Consider the following 24,601-nt stretch of genomic DNA (forward strand, 5'->3'; position numbering starts at 1 on the left):
GGAGTCTGAGGTCACGGCTTTTAATCCCGGCTCCGCCACTTCGCTGTGTGACCTCGGGCAAGTCACGTCTCTGGGCCGCAGTGACCTCGTCTGGAAAATGGGGATGAAGAAGTGAGGCCCACGTGAGGCAACCCGATCACCTTGCATCCCCCCCCAGGGCTTAGAGCAGTGCTTTGCACACAGTAAGCGCGTAAGAAATATCATCATCATCATCATTATGAGCAGATCGGGTTGGACGTGGCCCCTGTCCCCGCGGGACTGAGAATCGCAGTTCCCACCTTGCAGATGAGCGGAGTGTATGCGTGGCTCAGTGAAAAAGCGCACGGGCTCTGGAGTCAGAGGTCATGGGTTCGAACCCTGGCTCTGCCACTTGTCAGCTGTGTGACTGTGGGCGAGTCACTTCTCTTAATCTGTGCCTCAGTGACCTCATCTGTCAGATGGGGATTAAGACTGTGAGCCCCACGTGGGACCAACTGATGACCCTGTATCTACCCCAGCGCTTAGAACAGTGCTCTGCGCATAGTAAGCGCTTAACAAATACCAACATTATTATGTAACCTGGGGGCCCAGCTGTCATTTATTGATTTCTCTGACTGTGACTTGGGGCAAGTCACTCCACTTCTCCGGGCCTCGGTCCCCTCCTCTGTCAAAGGGGGATGAAGCCCGTGAGCCCCACGGGGGACCACCCGATCACCTCGTATCCCCCCCAAAGCCCGGCACCTGGTGAGGCCGAAGTGTCCACTCCGGGCGCTCAGTACGGCGCTCTGCACCTAGTAAGCGCTGGCTAAATACTACCGAATGAAGAAATACCGTCGGGATTATTATGAATGCGGTCCCCTGGCCCGTCAGCTCGTGGTGGGCGGGGAATGTGTCCACCCCCTGGCGAGGAGCCCAGCGCCCCGCCCGATATATAGCATCGGGGTGAGGCCCAGAGAGGTGCAGCGCCTCGCCCGAGGTGCCACAGCGGACGGGATCGGACCCCACGACCTCCTGAACTCCCCGGCCCGCGGCTCCGTCCCCCACGACGAGCCCGGAGGGGCGGAGCGGGGGAGGGGTTTTGGGGGGGGGGGGGCCCGTGACGTGGGTTTTCCTCCCCTCCCGCTGCATCCTCGAAGTCGGGGTGCGGGCGGTGGGCGGCTGCGGACGCCCCCCGGCCCAGCCCTCTCGGACGGCCGGTCCTGGAGCCCGGGCCGACCCTGCCGGCCCCCCATCATGTAGGCGGGGGGTCCCGGGGGGCCCAGGATGAAAAAGCACTCCGCCCGGGTGGCCCCGCTCAGCGCCTGCAACAGCCCCGTCCTGACGCTCACCAAAGTGGAAGGTAACGGGGGGCGGCGGGGGGGGGGGGGGGAGGTGGGGGGGTCCCCGGGCGGGGGAGGGGCCGGGCCCGCAATGCGATCCCGGCTGCCTGCAGAGGATGGGGCGGGGGGGAGGCCGGACACCCCCCCACCCAGCCCCCGCAGACCCACCCCCGCACCCTCCCGGGGCGGGGGGGCGAAGCCACTGTCCGGGGCCGGGCCTTGCGAGGTGGGGGGCGGCCGCCGGGGACACGTGGGGGGCCCCCGGGCCGCGGCCCAGCCCCGATGGAGGGACGGACATGCACCTACATGCATGCACACGCACGTATGCACACACCTACGCGCCCACACCTGCGCTCACCTCCGTGCACACGCATGTATGCACACACCTACAGGCACGCTAACATACGTGCACACGCATGTGTGCGCACACATACGTGCACACACACGTGTACATGTGGAGGCCGGTGTGAGCCTTTGGGCCAGTGGGGCCGGGACAGCGGGGTCCGGGATAGCCGCATTTCATCTCCCCAAGTGGGCAGCCCATCTCTCCCCTCCTGCCCCTCTTTTGCCTCCCCGCCCCTCCCCCTTTCACCACACCCCCCCCCCCCCCCGCCCCAGGACCCCCATCCCAAAGCCGGGGACCCCTCAGCCTCAGTGGCCCTCATAGGATGGGGTTTTAGGGGGGCTGCGGCCTCTCCAGGCCTCTAATCCCCTCCCCCGGACCCAGAGGGAGAGTCAGGGTGGCAGGGGGAGACCCCCCCCGACCCTGGACGCGGCGTGGCCTAATGGCAGGAGCAGGGTCTCGGGAGTCGGAGGACCCGGGGTCTAAGGCCGGGCACCGCCACACGTCCGCCGGGCGACCCCCCGGCCGGTCACTTCTCCGTGCCTCGGTCACCTCGTCTGTAAGGTGGGGATGAAGAGTGTGAGCCCCGAGTGGGACAGGGACTGTGTCCACCCTGATGACCTTGTATCTACCCCGGCGCTTAGAACGGTGCTTGGCACACAGTAGGCGCTTAACCAATACCATCATCATTAGTAGTAGTAGTATTCTCGCCCTCCTTGGGCCTCAGTTTCTCCATCTGTGAAATGGGGCTGTGATCACTCCTCTCCCTCCCTCTTAGACCGTATGAGTATCTACTAGAAACCCGTGACTGTTCGTCACAATCCCAGGAAATCATCTCTACATCTGGGGTCCTTCTCTCTCCCTGTCTCTGAGAGGCCCTGTATCTCTTTCTCCTCGCCCCATATACAGCTTTTTTAGGTATTTAAGCCCTTTCTATGTGCCATGCACTGTACTTGGTGGTGAGGAAGATATAAGGCAATCAGGTTGGACACGCTCACGGTCTTAATCCCCGTTTTACAGACGAGGGAATTGAGGCCCAGAGAAGTGAAGCGACTTACCCAAGGTCCCACAGCAGACAAGGGGCAGAGCCGGGATTAGAACCCGAGTCCTTCTGGCTCAAAGGCCTGGGCTCTGTCCACTGGGTAACGCTACTTCTCTGGCTTGGGCCGGTACTTCAGCCTGCCTTTCTGGGCGACTCCGTGGGCTGAGGGCATTGTGGAGGCGAGTTTGGGAGGCAACTCTCCGAGTTTTATCGTGATTAAGTTGTCTTGTTTTTGTCCGTCTGTCTCCCCCGATTAGACTGTAAGCCTGTCAGTGGGCAGGGCTTGTCTCTATCTGTTGCCGAATTGTACATTCCAAGCGCTCAGTACAGCGCTCTGCACATAATAAGCGCTCAATAAATACTATTGAACGAATGAATGAGTTTTAGGTGGGTCGTGGGGCCAGACTGGTGGGCTCTGGTGAGGAAATGCCAGCGCGGGGGGGTCGCCACTACTCCCTCCCTCTGCTCTACCCCCTTCCCCGCCTGTGTATCTTTGTATATATTTATTATTCTATTTATTTTATTAATGATGTGTTTATTTCTATCAGTCTATTTATCTATTTTGGTGCTATTGATGCCTGTCTACTTGTTCTGTTTTGTTATCTGTCTCCTTCTTCTAGACTGTGAACCCGTTGTTGGGTAGGGATTGTCTCTCTCTGTTGCCCAATTGTATTTAACAGGCTCCTAGTACAGTGCTCTGCACATTGTAAGCGCTCAATAAATACTATTGAATGAACGAATGAATGAGGGGAGGCTGTGTGTCAGACTCTAAAACCCACCTTCCAGGGACAGGGACATTTAGAGCCAGGCCCTGGAGAACCCACGAAGGGGAAGGGCAACTATAAGTGCCCTGACAGAACAATAATAATAATAATAATAATAATGATGATGATAATGATTTTTTTTTAGGGAAGCAGCGTGGCTCAGTGGAAAGAGCCCGGGCTTGGGAGTCAGAGGTCATGGGTTTGAATCCCGGCTCTGCCACTTGTCAGCTGTGTGACTGTGGGCAAGTCACTTCACTTCTCTGGGCCTCAGGGACCTCATCTGGAAAATGGGGATGAAGACTGTGAGCCTCACGTGGGACAACCTGATTACTCTGTATCTTCCCCAGCGCTTAGAACACTGCTCTGCATATAGTAAGCGCTTAACAAATACCAACATTATTATTATTATTATTATTAGGTGCTTACTATGTGCCAGGCACTATACGAAGCACCGGGATGGATACCAGCAACTGGGAATGTCAGACTTCCATTGCACTCCAGAAGCATTCAGTACAGCTCTCTTTATTCTGTAGATGCCCGGTTCAGATTATTACTCCAAATCCAGACCAGCTTGGGTCAGTCAATCAATCAACGATATTTATTGTGCACTTACTATATGCGGAGCACCCTGCTTAGCGCTTGAGGGAGGACAGTACAACCAAATTAGCAGACGCATTCCTGCCTATGACGAGCGTACAGTCTGGAGGGGAGACAGACATTAATATGGAAAAATAAGCAATTTGTAATATAAAATTTAAAGATACGTACACAAATGCTGTTGGGTCAATCCTGGTTTGGGGGGAATCCTGGGTTTCCCGACTTGTTACGGGCAGGGACTGTGACTGCTAATTCTGCCGTATTGGACTCTTCCAAGTGCTTAGTACAGTGCTTTGCACAAGCAGCGTGGCTCAGTGGAAAGAGCACGGGCTTGAGAGTAAGGGGTCATGAGTTTGAATCCCGGCTCTGCCACTTGTCAGCTGTGTGACTGTGGACAAGTCACTTAACTTCTCTGTGCCTCAGTTACCTCATCTGTAAAAAGGGGATTAACTGTGAGCCTCACGTGGGACAACCTGATTACCCTGAATCTACCCCAGCGCTTAGAGCAGTGCTCGGCACATAGTAAGCGCTTAACAAATACCAACATTATTACTAAGTGCTTAGTGATTGATTGATAAAGGTACCATCTCCACATTCGGAGAAACAGCGTCATCTAATGGATAGAGCCCGGGCCAGGGAGTCAGTAGGACGTGGGTTCTAATCCCGCCTCTGCCGCTTCTCTGCTCTGCGACCTTGGGCAAGTCACTTCACTTCTCTGTGCCTCAGTTCCCTCGCCTATAAAATGGGGTTTAAGACCTTGAGCCCCATGCGGGACACTTGGTCTAACTTGATTAGCTTGGATCTTCCCCAGCACTTAGTAGAGGGCCTGGCATATAGTAAGTGCTTAAAAAAATACCATTAAAAAAAATTATGGACGCAGAGCAGCATCCTACCTTCGTGGAATAATAATAATATTATGATATTTGTTGGGTGCTTACCATGAAATCTATACTGTAAGCTCATTGTGGGTAAGGGACGTGTCTTTTTATCATTTTATTGTACCCTCCCAAGCACTTAGTACGGTGTTCTGCCCACAGTAAGAGCTTATTAAGTATGATTGACTGATCGCCTGGAGCCAGCTTCCTCACAGATCCAGGCCGGACCTCCTGACGCTGGCCCCAAGTCCAGGTCACGCCGGAGTCTCCCTGTCCCCAGGACCTTGGTCATCCTACAGTGACACTTGGGAGGGATGGGGCAGGGAGGGAGAGGAGCGCTGGCCTGCCCGGCTGGGTAGGTAGTGGGAGGGCAAGGGATCGAGGTGCCCACACCCCCCGAAACCCCAGTCCGGAGGGTCCCCTGGACAGGGTTTCCCCCTTTTGGCGAGTGCGCGCTTGTGACCCCCCCCATCCGGGTCAGGCGAATCCCGGCCCCTGTCTTGGAAGGGGCCAGGGGAAGCAGACGGGCCTCGGTCCGTCCGTCTGTCCTTCCCCGACTGGACCGCGGGCAAGAGATGCCCCGTCCCGAGCCCGAGTGGGGGTCCAAGTAGAGGTAGGATGACAGCAGCCCCGGCGCAGTGCTCGGCCCAGAGTGAACACGCACTTGTTTTGTTTTGTTGTCTGTCTCCCCCATTTAGACTGTGAGCCCGTTGTTAGGTAGGGATTGTCTCTATCTGTTGCCCAGTTGTACTTTCCAAGCGATTAGTACAGTGCTCTGCACACAGTACGCGCTCAATAAATACAGTTATATGAACGAAGATATCGTCATTCGTTCATTCAATTGTATTTATTGAGCAGTACGCGCTCAATAAATACAGTTATATGAACGAAGATATCGTCATTCGTTCATTCAATTGTATTTATTGAGCGCGTACTGTGTGCAGAGCATTCATTTATCCGTTTAATCATATTTATTGAGCGCTTACTGTGTGCAGAGCATCATACTGAGCACTTGAAAAATACAATACAGCAATAAGGAGAGGCAATCCCTGCCTGCAATGGGCTCACAGTCTAGAGCGCTGTAGTAAGCACTTGGAAAAGTACAATATAACAATATCTCTCCAACTCTCTATGTATCTCTGCCTGCTATTGCGCTGTCTGCAAATGCTGGCGTGTCCGTCTTCCCCAGCGGCCTCCCCGACGTGGGCGGTGAACGTGCTCCGCCTCTGATTCGGACTTTCCCAAATGCCCGGCCCTCGGTGGGCGCCCAATAAATACCACGACGGCCACCAGCTGCCAGGGACCGAAGCGTGCCGGCCCTTGCCGACGGCGGGGCCCCAGGACGGGGTGGGGTGGAGTGGGCCTGGAGCGGGGTTCGGTGGATGGGCCGGTCTGGCCCAGGGATGGCATCCGCTGGCGCAGGTCCCCTGCCTGGGGCTCTGCCACGTGCCACTCCCCCACGGCTTGGGTTCGGTGGTGAGATATTGGGGGGCGAGGGGTGGGGTTTGGCAAAGCACGGGCTGACGGCGGCGCAGACCCAGACCCGTCCTAGCTCAGCCGTACGACCTGGGGGTGTCCAGACATCCCCCACACCCCCCTTCCCTTCTCCTCTAGCCCTTCCCTCGCCACCTTCCATCCCCCTCCCTTTTTTCCCCCCTGCCCCTTCTCCCCACATCCCTCTCCACCCTCTCCCCTCCCTCTTCCCCTCCATCCCCCTCCCTTCTTGTCACCGCCCCCCGCCCCCCCGTCCATTGCACAAGTGACTCTGCCACTTGTCTTCTGTGTGACCTTGGGCAAGTCACTTCACTTCTCTGTGCCTCAGTTACCTCATCTGGAAAATGGGGATTGAAATGGTGAGCCCCAAAAGGGACAGGGACTTGGTCCAACCCGATTCGCTTGTACCCACCCCAGAGCTTAGTACAGTCCCTGACACGTAGTAAGCGCTTAACAAATACCATAATAATAATAATAATAATAATAACATCCTCCCTCCTCTTCAGTGACCCTCCCCCAGGGTCCCTTTCTCCTCCCTCTCCCCCCTCCAGTCCCCTCTCCCCATCTCCCCTCGCCCCCTCGCCCCCTCTCCGGCCCTCGGCTAACGTCCTCGTGTCTGTTTCCCTTGTGTCTCCTCCGGCCAGGGGATGAGCGACCCCCGGCGCCCCCGGCCCCGCCGGCGGAGGCGCAGAGCGGGGCGGCGTCGGGGCCCGGCCCGGGGCCCGGGCCCGGCCCGGGGCCCGGGCCCGGGGCTCGGCCGGGCCCTGTGCGGGCAGAGCTGCGGCGGTGGCGGCGGGGCCGGGCCGCGGGCGGCCCTGTGGGGACTGGCCGTGGTGCTGGGGGTCTGTGCCACCTGGGCCGGCTCCACGCAGCTGGCCAAGCTGACCTTCAGGACCTTCGACGCCCCCTTCACGCTGACGTGGTTTGCCACCGCCTGGAATCTGCTCTTCTTCCCCGTGTACTACGCGGGCCACGTGTGCACGTCGGCCGAGAAGCAGGCCCCCAGGCAGCGCTACAGGTAGGCCGGCCGGCCGCGACGGGGGGACCCTCTGCGGACCCTCCCCGGACCCCCCGCACCGCCCCGCGCGTCCCTGCCGGCCACGTCGGCCGCGCCCCCGCATCATTCATTCGGTTGTATTTATGGAGCACTTTCCGTGTGCAGAGCGCTGTACTGAGCCCTTGGGAAAGTACATCGCAACATTAAACGGTGACATTCCCTGCCCACAGTGAGCTCACGGTCTAGGATGGGGGAGATGGACGTCAACGCGAGCGAATAAAATGACAGATACGTACGCGAGTGCTTTGGGGCTGGGACGGGGGAAGAGCAAAGGGATCGGTAAAATGACAGATATTAATATAAATGCTTAGTACAGTCCTCCGTCCACACCGTCTGGGCCGGGCGGGATACATTTATCCCTTTTCGGTCCTTGCCAACCCGCTGTCAGGAGCTCGGTGCCGGCCGGGGTCTCCCGTTTCCGGGTCGGAGGGTGACCCCCCGACCCGGGGCGGAGAGGGGTGGTGGGGCAGACCTTCTCCCCACCGTCCAGAAGGGTGGCGGGGGTCCAGTGGAAAGGTATCGAGGAAGCAGCTTGGTCTAGGGGAAAGAGCAGGGGTTTGGCTTCTAATCCCCGGCTCCGACGCTTGTCAGCCGGGTGACCTTGGGCAAGTCACTTCACTTCTTGGTGCCTCAGTTTCATCATCTGCAACATGCGTATTCAAAACCTGGTCTCCCTCCTGTTTAGACTGTGAGCCCCACGTGGGACAGGGACTGTGTCCGACCTGATTAACTGGTAACTGTCTCGGTGCTGAGACCGGCGTTTGACACGCAGTAAGTGCTCGACAAATACCACTATTCATATGATTAGTATTAATATAATATTTAATAACGGTATCGAGGCAAAATAGCACTCTGGAGCCTCAGCCCCTGCAGAAACACTGTTCCGCAGAGTTCAGGAAATTACCCCAACCCTAACCCCCTCCTCCCAGCCCCTAGAGATGTGGTATTTAAGTGCTTTATTTTGCTCCTCAAAATTTCTTGGAGTCACGGAATCATGGTTTTCCACTCCCTTGCTTTGCCTTTATCCTCCCCCGCTGGATTGATAGCTTCTCGAAATCAGTACCATTTTTTGAACACCTCTTGCGGGTAGAGCACTGTACTGAGCGCTCCCTGGGGAGAGGACAGTAGAATTAGTGGAATGAGAGGAAGCGTGACTTTGTGGAAAAGCCATGGGCCTGGGAATCAGGTGATCTGGGTTCTAATCCCAGGTCAGTTTACCTACTAGGTGACCCTGGGCAAGTCACTTCACTTCTCTGAGTCTCCATTTCCTCCTCCGTGAAACGGAGGTGGAAAACCTTTTCTTCCTCCTCCTCAGCCTGTGAGTTCCAGGTGGGCCGCAGACTGTGTCCACCTTGATTGTCTTGTGTCCACCCCAGTGTTTAGAACGGTGCTCGGTGTGGGGTAAGCGCTGAACAAACACCACAGTTATTATTATTATTATTACTAATGGTAGTAGTAAAAGACTACTAAAAAAGAGGGTCATTCCTGCCCTCAGGGAATTTACAGTCTTGTGGAGGAGGGAGGTGCTTCAGTTAATTAAAGCTAGGAGGAAGTGATAGATATATGATGCCAGAAGAACTACAGGGTAAATTAAGTGTTTAGGTGGCATTTGAGGGGGCAATAAGGCAAGGGGATGGATCGTGCCTACTAATTTTAGTAGACGAAGCGGTGTGGCCTAGTGGATAGAGCACGGGCCTGGGAGTCAGGAGGACCTGGGTTCTAATCCCGGCTCCGCCTCCTGTCTGCTCTGGGACCTTGGGCAAGTCACTTTACTTCCCTGTTACCTCAGTTACCTCATCTGTAAAATGGGGATTTAGACTGTGAGCCCCATGTGGGACAGGGACCGTATCCAACCTGATTACCTTGTATCTCCCCCAGCGCCTCGTACAGTGGCTGACACGTAGGAAGAGCTTTACAAATGCCACAATTATTATTATTATAATAACTATCACACCCTCCCAAGCACTTAGTACACTGTTCTGCATACAGTAGAGGCTCACTATAAGCGATTGACTGATGGAACAGGAAGCAACCAGAATGCGGAAGAGAGCACTTGAGTGAGACTTTAAATTCTGCTCCCCTTCCCCCCGATTCCCCCGGTGTTCCCTATTGTCAGATGCCTCAAGCCTGGGTCCGTGGCGGGTCCGAGGTGCCGCCGAGGGCAGTTTTGGGGGTTTGGAGCTTTGAAGTGACCCTGCGTCCTGCTCTGTTTTACTGCTGGGGGGCCTCTCTGCTCCAATGGGGTGTCCTCTGATACCCCCGGATCCCGTCTGTTGAAAAGTTCACACTGTCCCCAGATCACCGCCCCCCCCCACTTACGTGATAAATATTGATATATTTTTACAGGCTAACATTAACATTTACTTTAAAAGCTTTAAACAATGTCAGTCGGCCTTTCGGCCTCCCGACACCAGCTGACCCACCTGAAGTAATACCTTGTTTCTGTTTTTTAAAATAGAGCTTTTAGTCCCCAAGTTGCTTCCACATTGCGTATGTCGCTTTGGGCCTCACAGTGGCAAAATAACAACTTCATGGCAGAAGCAGTGCAGACTTTGGAGGGAAATTACACACACGTACACATACACAGCTGGCTTTTGTACTCAAGGAATCAGTCAATCAATGGGAGTGTTTACTCTGTGCAGAGCACTGGGCTAAGCACTTGGGAGAGGCCAATGCAATAGAGTTTGGAGACACGATCGCCGCTTTCGAGAGAGCACCACTCGTGGAAAATTAACCCGTGAGTCGCGTGTGAGAGCTTGAACACCCAGTCCCGATTAACCCCAGATGGATGTTGAGACAGAGAATGAAAACCGTAGCAGTGTGTTAACACGGAGTCATTCTGAAGTCCTGGTTTCTTCACAGACGTTTCAGTTTCTCTGTCGAATAGACAAATAATGATGCCATATTCACAGCGTGGCCTAGTGGAAAGAGCCCGGGTCTGGGAGTCAGAGGACCTGGGTTCTAATCCTGACTCCTCCACTTGTCTGCTGTGGGACCTTGGATGATTTGCTGAATTTCTCTGTGTGTCAGTTTCCTCATCTGCAAAATGGGGATTAAATCCGACTCCCTCTTAGACTGTGAGCATGTGGAATGGGGATGATCTTGTATCTATCCCAGCGCTTAGTACAGTGCCCCGGCAGAAGGGGCCCGGGTCGGGGCAGGGAGTAGACAGTGAGGACAAGGAAGTGCTCGCCTCTTCTGTTTTGCCACAGGAAGGAGAGGGATGCATCTTCTTCTGGCTGCCCATTCAGGAAGAAAAATCTGAAGCATTTCAAACATCACTTTCCGTGAACCGTCAGCCCGCTGCCAACAGCAAACCTGCCTGTCCCCTCCCCTCCTTTCTCCGATCCTGTCTGTCTAAGTACTTTCGAAAAAGAAAAAAAAGAAATCCACCAGGGGCAGTTCTTTCGGTGGTTTTACAGGGCGCCCGTTGCTTTCCCGGCACTGTACTGGGGGCCCGCTGTGTGCAGAGCGCTGTGCTGTGGGCAGAGAACTTTGCTGAGCTCCTGTCATCACGATCACAGTGCTGTGCTAGGCACCTACTATGTGTCAAGCACTGTGCTGGGCGCTTGCTTTGCACAGTGCAATTACCAAGTGCCTGAGCTATGCAGAGTGCTGTTGTGGTTGCCTGTATGAGACAGGTGGTATTCAGTAAGTACCCGCCTTCCTTACCTTCCATCTGGGTTGGGCTGCTCTGTGCTAAACACTGGGTTAGATAAGAGATTGGACTACGTTCCAGCCCCGTATGGGCTCGCTATACCAGAGGGAAGGAGAGCAGGAAGCTTAATCCCCATTTTACAGAGGAGGAAGCTGAGGCCCAGGGACGTTCAGTGACTTACCCAAGGTCACTCAGCAGGTCAGGGGCAGAGCCGGGACTAGAGCCCGGGTCTCCCGACTCCCAGGCTCGATCCCCCCCAGGCCCGGCCGCCTCCCCGTGGAACGACCGGCCGGCCTTTTCCGTCTGTGGAAAGTTCTATTTCTGGGCTTCCTGTCGCAGAGTGCTTTCTGTGGAAACACCACGAGGATAATTAAATTTACCTCATCAGCCGCTCGCCACTTTGTGCAGAGATAACAAATGTGGTTTCGGAGCTAATGTTCGGAGCGGCTTTGGCCCTCCCGTCCCGGCCCCCGCGCTTCAGCTGAATGAGTTTCTTCGCGTTGCCCGGCCGTTATTAATTCACGCCCCTCATAAATGAAAAGCGCGGAGCTATTGGGGCCGCCCGGTCACAGCCAGTCGGTGCTACGGCGTGGCCCACCTCGGGGAGCAGACCGAAGCGTTGCCCTCCTCCTCGGGTTGCCCGTCTGGGCCCGGGGCTGCACTGGAGCTCTGGGACTCCTCAGCCTTGCCGATCGGTGCATTTGAGGTCGGAGTTCAACCATCCTGCTCTCGTAGAAAGAGGGCATTTGGGAATGCCAGGGACAGAGGGATGGAGGGGGCGTGGGGTGGGAGAGCTTCCTCGAACGCTGAGTGTGGGGACCTGGATCGGATTGGATTCTGGTGTGGAAGTCAGCCTGGCGGAGTGGAGAGGCTCGGGGGGTGTCCCGGCTCCTGCTTCTGTGGGATGGGAAATGGACTACAGTCCTCCCGGCCCTGAGGGAAAAGAATGAGAAGAAAGAGCACCCGTAGCAACCCCCAACTCGGTTCAGCCCAGTGACCCAACAAAAGCCATCCATCTCCCCAACTCTCCATCCCTGACTCTCCCTCAGTGATCCAACCTGGACCATCCTACCCCCCTAACTCTCCTCCGGTGACCCAGATTGGACTCTCCAACACCCCTGACCCTCCCTTCTCCATCTCTGACTCTCCCCTCTCAGTGACCCAGCCCGGACCATCCAACAGCCCTGACTCTCCCCTCTCCACCCCTGACTCTCCCCAGGTGACCCAATGTAGACCGTCCAATAAGCCGGACTCTCCCTTCTCCATCCCTGACTCTCCCCGCACAGTGACCCAGTCCAGACCAGCCGATATGCCTGACTCTCCTTTCTCCATCCCTAACATTCCCTTCTGAACGTGGATTAATCATGCGTAAGATGGATCCCAAACCCTCTCGAACCGGCTGCTATTTTCAGCCTTAACTGCTTCCTGAGGGAATGAATCTCTAAATTTACCAATCGATCAATCATCAGGATATACTGAGCACCGTGCTTGCTCTTGGGAGAGTAAAAGAGGGGCACTGGCTTGGACCCTAGCTTCACAGAGCTTTCGATCTAATCGGGAGAAACAGGCACAGAGTCCGGCCAAAGAGTGGGAGGAGGAGAAACAGCCGTTCGTAGCAGGAGGACGGAAGGATGAAGTAGACAAATAAGTGTAGATTAACGGAAGGCTAATCTGCCGTGAAGCGGTACGGCCTGATGGGTAGAGCCCAGGCCTGGGTTCTTATCCTGGCCTCGCCTCTTGTCTGCCGTATGACCTTGGGCGAGTCGCTTAATTTCTCTGGGCCTCGGTCACCTCCTCTGTAAAACGAGGATTAAAACAGGGAGCCCCACATGGGACCCGATTAGCTTATATCTACTGCAGCCTGGCACATAGTAGGCGCTTAACAAATACCATAAAAAACCAATGTAGAAACGGGGACGGCGCACGTGACCGGTGGATCGGCACGGCCCGAGAAGGAGGAGATCAGTCAGGGAAGGCTTCCGGAGGAGGCGGGCTTTGAGGAGGGCTAGGAAGCTGGGGAGAAGCGTTGCCCTCGGTGTGTTTTGAGCTTTCAGGCCGGCCGGCAGGCCGAGTCTCCTTGGCTCGAGGATGGCCATTCTGCTGCTGCAGCTGCTCTGCTTCCTGTTGGGCTTCCTGCGGGGAGAGTTCCAGGGAGCGCAGCAAGAAGAGAATCAGCTCCTGCTGCCGTCACCGCCGCCGTCCTCTCCGCTGCCGCAGCCACCGCCCGCCCGGGGAGAGAGGGGACCCTCGGGCGGGGGCTCGTCCGGGCTGAGGCGCCGGGGGAGTCGGAAGGACCCCGCTGGGTCCCGAGAGGGAGAGGCGGGGGTGTCGGATGGACCCCGCCGGGTCGCTAGGGGAGAGTCGGGGCCGGAGAGGGGAGACTCGGGCGGCGGATGGACCCTGCTGGGTCGCTGAGGGAGAGTCAGGGGAGTTGGTTGGTCTGTGCTGGGTCACTGGGGGAGGGTCGGGGCTGGAGAGGGGAGAGTCGGGGGTCTTTATAGTAATGTCTGTCTTCCCCTCTAGACTGTAAAGTCTCTGTGGGTGGGGCATGTGCCTACCGACTCTGTTGTGCTGTACTCTCCCAAGCTATGAGTACAGCGCTGCGCACACTGCGCGTGCTCAATGAATACCGCTGATTGTTTGATTGATTGGATGGTCCCTCCCTGATGCTGAGGTTGGGTGCCCGGCAGGGCGCGGCCCCCCGTCCTGCCAAGTGTCTTGGGGCCCCGACGGAGTCCCGAGCCGGCGGGGCCACGGGGCCGGCGCGGCGATGCTCGTGGCCTGATGCCCTCGTGTTCATCGAGCATCTCTGTCCCGTCCCTCGTCCATGATCATTCGGCAACCTCTGGACCTTACTGGTGTTTCACTCATTCGTTCAGTCACATTTATTGAGCGCCTACTGAGTCTAGAGCACTCTACTCAGTGATTGAGAGAGTATAATATAGTATAACATAACACATTCCCTGCCCACAGGGAGCTTACAGTCTAGGGGGGCGCTGTAGCTGCTCTGGGCTCGTACCCCTCGACCCCCGGGGTAGAAATGTTTCCTGTTTCAAATCTGCCTCCCGGCTCCAGCGGGGACCACCCCCCGTCCTGTGGAGGTGGGATTCGATGACCGGCAGCCCCCCGGCGGCCTCTGTGCCGAGTGAACGGGAGCCTCGCCGTCCGGCCGGGCCGGTCCCCCTCGCCCCCGTGCCGCCCGCGCAACCGTCCCGTGGCCGCGTGGCGCAAGCGGAGGGCCCGGACGCGTTCGGGGCGGGGGGTGGCGGGGGTGACCGGAGGTCCCACCGGAGAGAGGGGTGTCCGGCTGGAGGCCCGCCCCCGGTCACCCGCCCGCCTCTCGCCCCTCCCCCCGCCGCAGGGAATGCTGCCGCTTCTTTGGCGAGAGCGGGCTGACTCTGAAGGTGTTTTTCATCAAGATCGCCCCCTTCGGGGTCCTGTGCACGCTGACCAACTACCTGTACTTATACGCCATAAAGAAGATCAACACAACGGACGTCTCCGCGCTGTTCTGCTGCAACAAAGCGTTTGTGTTCTTGCTGTCGTGGATCGTGCTCAGGGACAGGTTCATGGGAGTCAGGGTAAGCCACCGTCCGCCCCCCCATCCCCGTCCGGCCTTCCCTCTGGCCGGGCCCAAGGGCACGCTAGACCCCGGCCTGGGGGGAGAAGCCCGGGCCTACAGCCGTTTTGCTTCTAGGCGAAAGCGGAAACACCCGAGAGAGGTCCCCGGTGCCCCAGACCCGTCACTTCCAGCCGACCCTCAAAGCCGTCGCTGAATTCTCGGCCGACGGCTCCCCACCCGCTCTCAGACGGGCCACCCTTCCACAGTGACCAGGCCCCAGGAGATCAGCGGGCGGGCTGAACCTTGGCTGGCCTTTAATGACTGTGGTATTTGTGCTCGTTATGTGCCAAGCACTGTATTACTGCTACTAATAATGGCGGTGTTCGTTAAGCGCTTCCTACGTGCCAGGCACGGAAACTAAGCGCCGGGATGGATACAGGCAAATCGGGTCGGACACGGTCCCGGTCCCACGTGGGACTCGCAGTCTCCATCCCTATTCTACAGTTGAGGTCACTGAGGCGCAGAGAAGTGAAGTAACTTGCCGAAGGTCACACAACAGACGGGTGGCGGAGCCGGGATTAGAACCCATGACCTCCTGACTCCCAGGCCCGTGATCTAACCACAACGCCAAGCTTCTCAAGCTACTACTAAGCTACTGAGCACTGAGATGGATATAAAGTAAGCAGGTCCCGTAAGGGGCTCCCAGTCTAAAGTAGGCGGGAGAACAGGCATTGAATTCCCATTAGGCAGATTAGGAGACGGAGACCCAGAGAAGTGAAGTAACTTGCCCAAGGACACACGGCAGCTTTAGGGCAGAGCTGGGATTAGAACCCAGGACCTCTGACTCCCAGGCCCGTGCTCTTTCCGCTAGGCTCCACTGCTTCTCCGCTAGGCCGTGCCGCTTCTCTTTGCCTCTGCTTGCTCCTCACCGTCGAGTAGTATTCGCGGAGTGCTTACCGTGTGCTCTAGTGGATGCGTCACTCTGTACGGAGCTCTGTGCCTGCTGCATACAATGTGCGGTGTGCTGTGCCGGATGCGTACTCTGAGCGGAACGCCGTGTGCGGAACGCCGTGCTGGGGGGCCTGCCGGGTGCAGAACCCTGTGCCGGGGGGCCGTGCCGTTGAGCGCAGAGGGCCGAACCAGTGCCGATCACATGTAGAGTGTCACGTTAAATCCTCAGGAGAGCGCAGCCTCCACTGGGGTGCTTTTGGGGGGTATTCTCTGGGGGTCACCTGACCCAACGACTGCCCGGGGCCGGGTGGGCGGCAGGATGCCGGGCGGCCCGTCGGTCACAGTGGCGCCGCGGGCTCCCGCGGGGAGGGGGACGTGGCTCCGGCCAGGTGCGGGGGGTCTTCTTCCCCCTATTGCTTTCTGGGTCCCTCTCCCTCTCTCGACCGGAAGCTCCCCGAGGACAGGGCCGTGTCTCTCCCAGGGGCTCAAGACAGCGCTGTGCGTACGGGAGGTGCTCAGTAAACATTCTTGATGGATTAATTGATTGATTGATTGATCGGGACGGGGGCCGGTGGGCCCACGCTCCCGCCCTTTAGGCCCCGGGGACCCACGGGTTCCCCTCCCCCTCGCCGGGCTGCCGGGGGGAGCCGGAGGGTCTCGCCGGCGCGGGTCCGAAGGCCGCGCTCCGCGCCCGCCCCCCGCCCCCGCCGCCGGGCCCGGTCTCACCGGAGCAGCCGGGCGCCCCACCGTGAGCCAGGGTTTGCTTCCACCCCAGAATGCCGTGGGACCGACAGACACGATCCCTGCCCCGGAGGAGCTTCCCGTCTAAGGCCTGTTCGTTGGGGATGGAGCGCTCTGGGGACGTGGCCTCCTGAAAAGCCGGCGCCCGGAGCCGTGGGACACTGACAACAATCAGAGCGCGCGGTCGGCCCCGGACACAGGTCAGAATCCGCCCGGCCCCCGTCCCGTCAGTCGAACACGCGCGGTGGACGCCGCTCGGAGGGGCGGCCCTCGGGGCCAGGCGGCGCCCCCTCCTCCTCGTGGGAAGGGGTGGGGGAGGTGGCGGGGGGGCTCCCTCCCATGCCTCCCAGGCACTGTGACTCAAATCAATCAATCAATCAATCATTGGTGTTTCCTGATCCCCCTTTCAGACCCCCCCCCATCAATCGATAGTATTTACTGAGCGCCTTTTGTGTGCAGAGCGCTGTACCAAGCGCTCGCGTGATGGCTCCGGTAGATGCTTGAGAGTGGTCACGATCATCATTATGTGGTATCCGTTAAGCGCTTACTGCGTGCCAAGCACTGAGCCGAGCTCTGGAGTAGAGACGATGCCATCAGATCGGACGCGGCCCCCGTGCCACACGGGGCTCGCGGTATAAGAGGGAGGGAGAACGGGTATCGAATCCCCATTTTACGGATGACAAAACTGAGGCGGAGAGAGGGGAAGTGACTTGCCCCAAACCGCCCAGCAGGCAAGCGGCGGGACCAGGATTAGAATCCAGGTTCGTGACTCCCAGTGCTGTGCTCTTTCCATTAGGCCACCAGAACCTCACGATCCCTGTCCTCAAGGGGTTTACGGTCTCATGGGGGAAGACAGGCGGGCAAGTCAGGCGGTGGGATGAAGGGAGCGGGAGGAAGAACCAGCTTAGCGGGGGGTGGCGGGGGAAGACCTTGGGGAGAGCCGAGGGCAGCAGCGAGGGGTTCGCCCCAGCCTCCCCCCACCCACGCCCACCAACGCGGTCCTGAAGGGTTGCGCACACACACGCAGACGCTCACATTCGCACGCACGTGCGCACTAGGGATCCTGACTTCCTTCCCCACCCGTGTTAGCTGCCCTGGGCGGGCCGACCGGGCGTGTCCCAGAAGCCCGCCCAGGGAGCCGAGCCATCGGAGAGGCCGGGGTCCCCGCCGATAGCGGCCACCTCGGGGTCCGCCGGAGGTGGCGGTCGTCGTGTCCGAGCTCCGCCCCGGCCCGCCGGGTGCCCTCGGCCGAGCAGCTCGCCGTCTCTGGGCCGCCGTCTCCCCGGCCGTCAGGCGGCCGGGGTAAGCCGCGGCCCTTCCGCCTCCGCGCCGTCGGCTCGGCGCGCGGAGAGAGGGCGGCCTCCCCTCGGGCCTTCGGGCGCCTGCCCCCGCCCCGTATCGTTGACCGCCACCCTGACCCCCGTCGCGCTTGTTTCCTCCCAGATCGTGGCCGCCATCTTGGCCATCGCCGGGATCGTGATGATGACCTACGCGGACGGGTTCCACAGTCACTCGGTGATCGGCATCGCGCTGGTGGTGGGCTCGGCCTCCATGGCCGCGTTATACAAGGTAGGGCACCCGCGGGGGGCGTGCCACGGGGCGGAGGTCCTCACGCCCTAACGGAAGCCGGGCCACACGGTCGCTGGGTCAGCCCCGCCGCCCATCTGCCCCGACCGGTCACCGGATAGATCCCTTGGAGGAACCGAGTACCGATTGCCCTCCTGAACGCTCGGGTCGGAGAATGGGGAGTCAGAGGGTGTGGGATGGCCCGTGCCGGGTCACCGAGGGAGAGTCAGGGATGGAGAGAGGACAGTCGGGAAGATTAGGCGGTCCACGAGAGGGTGGGTGTCCAGCAGAGCTGCCGGCATCCGATTTCCCTCCCCCATCCTGGCGCCACTGTCAGAGACAACCCTGGGCTGGCTGGGCCGTGAGGCTGCCTCAGTGAGAGGGTTTTCTCTCTCCAGGTGTCATCCCCTATCAGATGTTTGACCCCAGATGTTGACAAGCAGCAGAACAGCCTGCTTCTCCTCATATTATTATTATTATCGTTATATGATATTAATGTATAATGTATTAAGCGCTTGCTACGTGCCACTTACTGTACTATGCACAGGGGTAAATACAAGATAATCAGGTTGAACAAACTCCCCATCCCACAGTCTAAATAAGGGGGGAGTAGGATTTAATCCTCATTTTACAGATGAGGAAATTGAGGCAGAGAAAAGCCAAGTGACTTGCCCCAGGTCACCCAGCAGCAAGTGGTGGAGCCGGGATCAGAACCCAGGTCCTCCAGCTCCCAGGTCCGTGTTCTTTCCACTAGGCCATGTTGCTTCTCCTGCCAGAGGCCCACGAGGTGGCCCGAAACGGCCCAGAGGCCAGTGGTGGGTGCGGACGTGGTCAGGGGGTGAAGAGAAGTTGGATGACCGGCCCCGATTGGCCAAGCCGACCTGAGCTTTGGCCTGCCGTGGGCGTCACGTTCGACCCCTGAGCGGTCGGTCTGGATTCTCCTCCTCGGCCCTGGTTGCCCTCCCCCAGTGTCGGGAGCCGGGAGCCCAGCTCCAACCCATCTCGGGCTGCCGGTGCCCAGTCCCTGCCCATCCCCGGTGGCCGCCTACCTGTGGCCGGCCTACGTCCAGCCCCCGCCTGTCCCGCCACGGCCCGATTGCCCAGCCACCTCCGCCTCGGGCCACCGCGGGCGTGGGGAGGAAGCCATCTCCGCCGCCCTCTCGCCTCGGCTTCGCAGGTTCTGTTCAAGCTCCTGTTGGGCAGCGCCAACTTCGGGGAGGCGGCCTTGTTCCTGTCGGCCTTGGGAGTCTTCAACCTGCTGCTGGTCTCCTGCGTCCCCGTCGTCCTCTACTTCACCCGGGTGGAGCACTGGGACTCCCTGGGCGACGTCCCGTGGAGAAACCTCTGCGGGTTTTCCTTTCTCTTACTGAGTAAGTGTTCTGCCGGGGTCCCGGCCCCTCGGCCTCCACGGTCTGCCGGCCCCCAGCCTCCGGCCCCCCAACCCCTCGTCCGTCGGCCCCCACGGCCCCCGGAGGCCCGAGGGACAGAAGTCGCGTGAGCGGGGTTTAGATGGGAGCACAGCCGGTAGCAGGCACCCTCGGGCAAATAACGATGCCATTGATTGGGTGCCGACTCTGTGCTGAGCACTGTGCTCAGCGCTAGAGTAGGCAGGACATATCAGATGGGACGCGATCCCCATCCCGCCTGGGGATCACAGCTCTAAGAGGGAGGGAGAGCAGGGAGCTGATCCCCATTTCACAGATGAGGAGACTGAGGCCCAGAAGAGCAGAAGTGACTTATCCACGATCACTCAGCAGCCCAGAGCTAGAACCCGGGCCTCCTGCCCGCTAGCCCCCCGTGCTGTCCGGTGGTCCACACCGCCTCTCTCCACTGGCCCGTGCTGGACGGTTGAGGGAGGCGGTAGCCACTGGGGCTGGCTACCGGTCACCCTCCCCCCGGGAACGACGGCCATCCTCGACGTCCGTGAGCCCACCGTGAGGGCCTGGTGTCTCCAAGGTCGTGCCTCTTGGGATGGGCTAGCTGGGCTGAGGCCGGAGGGGGTGACCGGCCGGCGGTTTGAGCAAGCCGTGGCTGGAAACAGGAGAAAAATGTTGGTTTTTAAAAATCCGTTGTTTTCTATTTATGGGATTTGTTAAGCGCTTTACTATGTGCCCGGCACTGTACTAAGCAAATGTTGGGAGTTGAAGGCTGGGGGAAGCAGCGTGGCTCGGTGGATGGTGCACGGGCTTGGGAGTCGATGGTTGAGGGTTCTAATCCCGGCTCTGCCACGTGCCTGCTGGTGTGGCCTTGGGAAGGTCACTTCCCTTCCTCTGTGCCTCAGTTACCTCCTCTGTAAAATGGGGATTAAGACTGTGAGCCCCATGCGGGACCAGGAACTGTGTCCAACCCGATTTGCTTCTCTGCACTCCAGTGCCTGGCACGTAATCAGCGCTAAACGAAAACACGGTAATCGTTATCATTGTCCTTTTCTTATTTCAGCGTTCAATATCGTACTGAACTTTGGAATTGCCGTTACGTATCCCACCTTGATCTCTCTCGGGATTGTGCTGAGTGTGCCTGTGAATGCAGGTGAGGCGGCTTCCAGCTTCCCCACCGGTTAGTGCCCGGCCGGGGAGGGGGTACTGGTGGTGGTGGTTTGGGGCTAGAGGGGAGGCCGTGTGGGGCGGGTTGTGGGCCACGCGGCCCTAGTTAGCTTTTGTTTCCAATGAAATGGTTGAGAGCTACGGCTACGTTTCGACTTCCTCAGTCGCCGCCTCCGTTCTTGGCCCCGAGGAGGGAGTCGAGGGTCCGAGCCAGCTCCTCCCCCGGCCTCCCGGATGGTCGTGGGCCACGCACTTACCCTTCCTGGGCCTCAGTCTCCTCATCTGAAAAATGGAGAGAATAATGGCCGCCACTCCCTTCTTCACCAAGACTTTGCGAGGATATAAGATGAGGGAAGCGATGTAACTGAGCTTTGGTCTTCAGCTCTCCCGTATCCGTTTATCTGACGGTACGTGCGATGAATAGTTTTAACTACTCTGGTGAATATTTTTTTATCAAGTCTGCCTCCCTGTTGGCGTGCGAAAGTTCCTTGCGGGCAGGGAAAGTGGGTCGCTTGGTTATTCTGTACTTCCCAAGTGCTCAGTACAGTGTACCACACCAAGTCGGTGCTCGGACAGTGCGGTGTCTGTTAAATGCTTACTCTGAGCCAAGCACTGTGGTGAACGTGGGGGCGGATGCCCGATTATCAGGTCAGATGCCGTCCCTGTCCCTCGTAGAGCTCAGACTAAGTAGGAGAACAGGTACTGAAACCCCATTTTACCGATGAGAAAACTGAGGCACCGCAAAGTGACTTCCCTATAAGACCCGCCGGAGGCAAATGGCAGAGCTGGGATTACAAACCAGGTCCTCTGGCTCCCAGGTCTGGGGCTCTTTGCGTTTCTTATTTCCCTGCTACTCCCATTTATTGTTCTTCAGTGCTTCATGGCTAGTCCCTCACTAGCATCAGTGAATTATAAAGTGACTGCTGGAAACTGGTGTTCAGAAATGTCCGAGAAACTGCTAGAAGAAATTTCCCCTCTTTAAATGGCCACACTTCACTTCTTCCCAGTCAGTCGGTGGTATTTATTGGGTGCCTATTGTGGGCAGAGCCCTGTGCCGAGCATTTGGGAGAGGACGAGATTCAGCAGACATGATCCTTGCTCTCAAAGAATTCCCAGTCTAGCAGGGGAAGGGGACATTAGCAGGTATTTTAGGAAGGAAGAAGCCCAGACTAACGAGATATAAACATATCTAAGTGCTCTGGGCAGAGGGGAGCGAACGACCCCACAATTTCTAAAATTGCCCCTCACTCATGACTCCTTTCCTCTCTCCTTTCTCCCTGCCTCAAACCCCAAATCACGTCCCTCCCCAACCGAAAAAGAAACCTCCTCCAGGAGGCCTTCCTCCATTCATTCCCACCATCCCATCATAGCCACCTGAGCGCTCCTCAACATATTCCCTTATTTTTTTAACCTAATTGCTAATTTTTGTTATGGTTTCTGTCCATTTGCTTACTCTCCTACTTATTGAAAGTTTGACACCTTGTCACTTCTTGGCTTCCCCACTGGATTGCAAGCTCCTCCTTGTGTCTTTTATTTTGGTTGTATGTTCCCAAGCACCTATGACAGCACTTGCTCCAGACACAGCAGTCGATCCATCAGCGGTATTTATTGAACACTTAATTTATGCGGAGCACTGTACTAAGCGTGCGGGAGAGTCCAATACAGCAGAACTGTCGTAAGGAAGCAAGGAAGATGGCCTAGCCGCTAAATTACGGATATGGACGCAGTGCTGTGGGGCTGGGAGGGAGGATGGATAAAGGGAGCGAGTCGGGGCGATGCAGGAGGGAGTGGGAAAAGAGGAAAGGAGGGCTTAGTCGGGGAAGGCCTCTTGGAGGAGATGGGCCTTCAGGAAGGGTTTGAAGGAAAGGAGGGTCATTGTCGGACACGAAGAGGGAGGGCGTTTCAGGTCGGAGGCAGGATGCGGGCGAGAGGTCGGAGGCGAGATAGAGGAGATCGCTTAACAAGTACCACCGATAGGTTGAGTGTCCCCGGCCTGGAAGCCTCCCTCGGGCCGCGAGCGGGATCCCCGGGCGTCCGGAACGACCGTGTCCCTGTCTCCCCCGCAGTGGTGGACGGCTACACGAGCGAAATCTCCTTCAACGGGGTCCGGGTCATCGCCATCATCATCATCGGCCTGGGCTTCCTCCTGCTGCTGCTGCCGGAAGACTGGGACTCCTGGCTCCTCCGCCTCCTCGCACGCCTCAAGGCCCGGAGCAAGGAGGAGGCGCCCGAGGCCAACGGGGACGTCGGCTCCGGGCTGCCCGTCAGGGCCCGCCGAGGCCGGCCTTCCTTCGGGCGCTGAGGCCCGCCCGCCGCATCCCGGCCCGGACCGCGGGACGATGGGCCTCTGGGGGGGCACCGTACGGACCGGCCTGGGGTATTTATCGGCATGTCCGGCTCGCTGGCCCTTTGCCCCATGCGACTTCATTTGAGCGCTCGCCCGAGCCTCCCGGCCCCCTTTAAATGAATGTAAGGTTCATCGCAGCTGGGGAAAGCGTTTTGAATCTTAGCAACCGAATGTTACATTGCACACTGTGATTTTTTCTTTTTTAAAAAAATAGGAAAAAAGCCACCAAAAAAAGAAGCACTTGCCGTGGCTTGTTTTGTTTCCTCCGAGAACCCTAACTCCAAGAGGTTTCGACAGACCAAAAGTGGATGGAGAATATATTGTGGAGGGAGGGGCCGAGGCCGGGAGGGGAGGGAATGCAGGGGCATCTAGGCCTCCGTTGTCCCGAAAGGAATTCTGCGGATGAACCGGGCCGGACAGCTATCAAGTCCATGCTTCCCGAGGGCCGAGCACTGGGCCGAGCGCTGGAGAAGAGGCGGAGAATCAGATTGGCTTTGAGTTTTAGAAGAATGATCCAAGCAGAAGAGAAGCAGGATGGCCCTGGAAAGAACCTGGGCTGGGAGTCGGAGGCGCCTAGGTTCTAATCCCGGCTCTGTCACTTGTCCGTCGTGTGACCTTGGGCGAGTCACTTAGCTGCTCCGGGCCTCAGTTTCTTCATCCAAAAAATGGGGATTCAGTCCTACTCCCTCTTACTTAGACCGTGAGCCCCATTTGGACAGGGACGACGTCCAACCTTGTATTTATCCCAGTGCCTAGTAGGCCTTGGCACCCAGTAACTGCTTAGCAAAACACCGTTATCATCATCATTATTATTATTATGGATTAAAAGAATGATGTGTGGGCTGGAGGATGGGAGGCCGGAGGCAGGGAGGTCAGCGAGGAGGCCGTCGCGTTAGTCAAGTCGGGTTTCGACAAGTGCCTGGACCAGCGTGATGGCCATTTGAGGGAGAGGAAGGGGTAGATCCCGGAGAGACTGGGGAGGAAAACCCAAGGAGATAAATTGTGGGATCACTTTCGCGGCAGGCCCTGGGACTCGTCCGGGGGCCCGGAGCTACTGCAGGCTCTTAATCGATTGATCGATCGTATTTATTGAGCAATTACCTCGGGCCGAGCACGGTACCAAGCGCTTGGGAGAGCACGATAGAATTATGGGCACTCCCTGCCCACAATGAGCTTACGGTCTAGAGGGGAAGACAGACGATAATATAAATAAATGATGGATAAGTACATAAGCGTGGTGGGGCTGAGGGAGAGGCGAATAAGGGTGCAAATTCAAGAGCAAAGGTGACCCAGAAGGGGGTGGGAGAAGAGGAAATGAGGGCCTAGTCGGGGAAGGCCTCTTGGAGGAGGTGGGCTTTTAATAGGGGACCTGGAGAAACCCCGTAACCGTAAGAGTCCTTGATTGTGTGGCTGGCCCTGCTCTGCCCTCTTCCCCACTGCAGTGACCCCTTCCGAGGGCCTGGAAGTGGCCAAGAGGCACCTCTCTGTCGCCAAGAGGATGGTCCGGTTGGGACTCCGGGAACGTTCAACGAAGGTGGGTCTGATTAAAGACTGGGGAGACTCAGCGCTCCGGGAGGGGAAGGCTGGACTTCCAGTGCTATGTAAGAATAACAATAATAATAATGGTGGTATTTGTTAAGCGCTTACTATTTGCAAAGCACCGTTCTAAGCGCTGGAGGGAAACAAGGTAATCAAGTTGTCCCACGTGGGGCTCACGGTTTTAATCCCCATTTTACAGATGGGTAACTGAGGCACAGAGAGGT

At 57.8% G+C, this 24,601-nt stretch overlaps 1 protein-coding gene and 1 non-coding gene across 2 annotated transcripts; both read left to right on the plus strand.

Moving 5' to 3' along the window:
• The first annotated feature begins 1,111 nt into the window (after positions 1 to 1,111).
• On the plus strand, positions 1,112 to 23,351 carry LOC114805623 (putative thiamine transporter SLC35F3). Its single transcript, XM_029046878.2, has 8 exons — positions 1,112 to 1,318; positions 7,058 to 7,115; positions 7,192 to 7,431; positions 14,490 to 14,709; positions 17,826 to 17,951; positions 19,126 to 19,318; positions 20,388 to 20,477; positions 22,558 to 23,351. The coding sequence occupies exons 1-8, from the start codon at positions 1,243 to 1,245 to the stop codon at positions 22,791 to 22,793; spliced, it is 1,239 nt and encodes a 412-aa protein (XP_028902711.1). The 5' UTR covers positions 1,112 to 1,242; the 3' UTR covers positions 22,794 to 23,351.
• On the plus strand, positions 13,215 to 13,330 carry MIR1375 (microRNA mir-1375). The gene is given in 1 exon segment (NR_034784.1): positions 13,215 to 13,330. It is a non-coding gene; the product is annotated as a microRNA mir-1375 (primary transcript).
• Positions 23,352 to 24,601: the final 1,250 nt, after the last annotated feature.

The sequence above is a fragment of the Ornithorhynchus anatinus genome, chromosome 19 (genome assembly GCF_004115215.2).
Source record: "Ornithorhynchus anatinus isolate Pmale09 chromosome 19, mOrnAna1.pri.v4, whole genome shotgun sequence".
In the NCBI taxonomy this organism is placed as follows: domain Eukaryota; kingdom Metazoa; phylum Chordata; class Mammalia; order Monotremata; family Ornithorhynchidae; genus Ornithorhynchus; species Ornithorhynchus anatinus.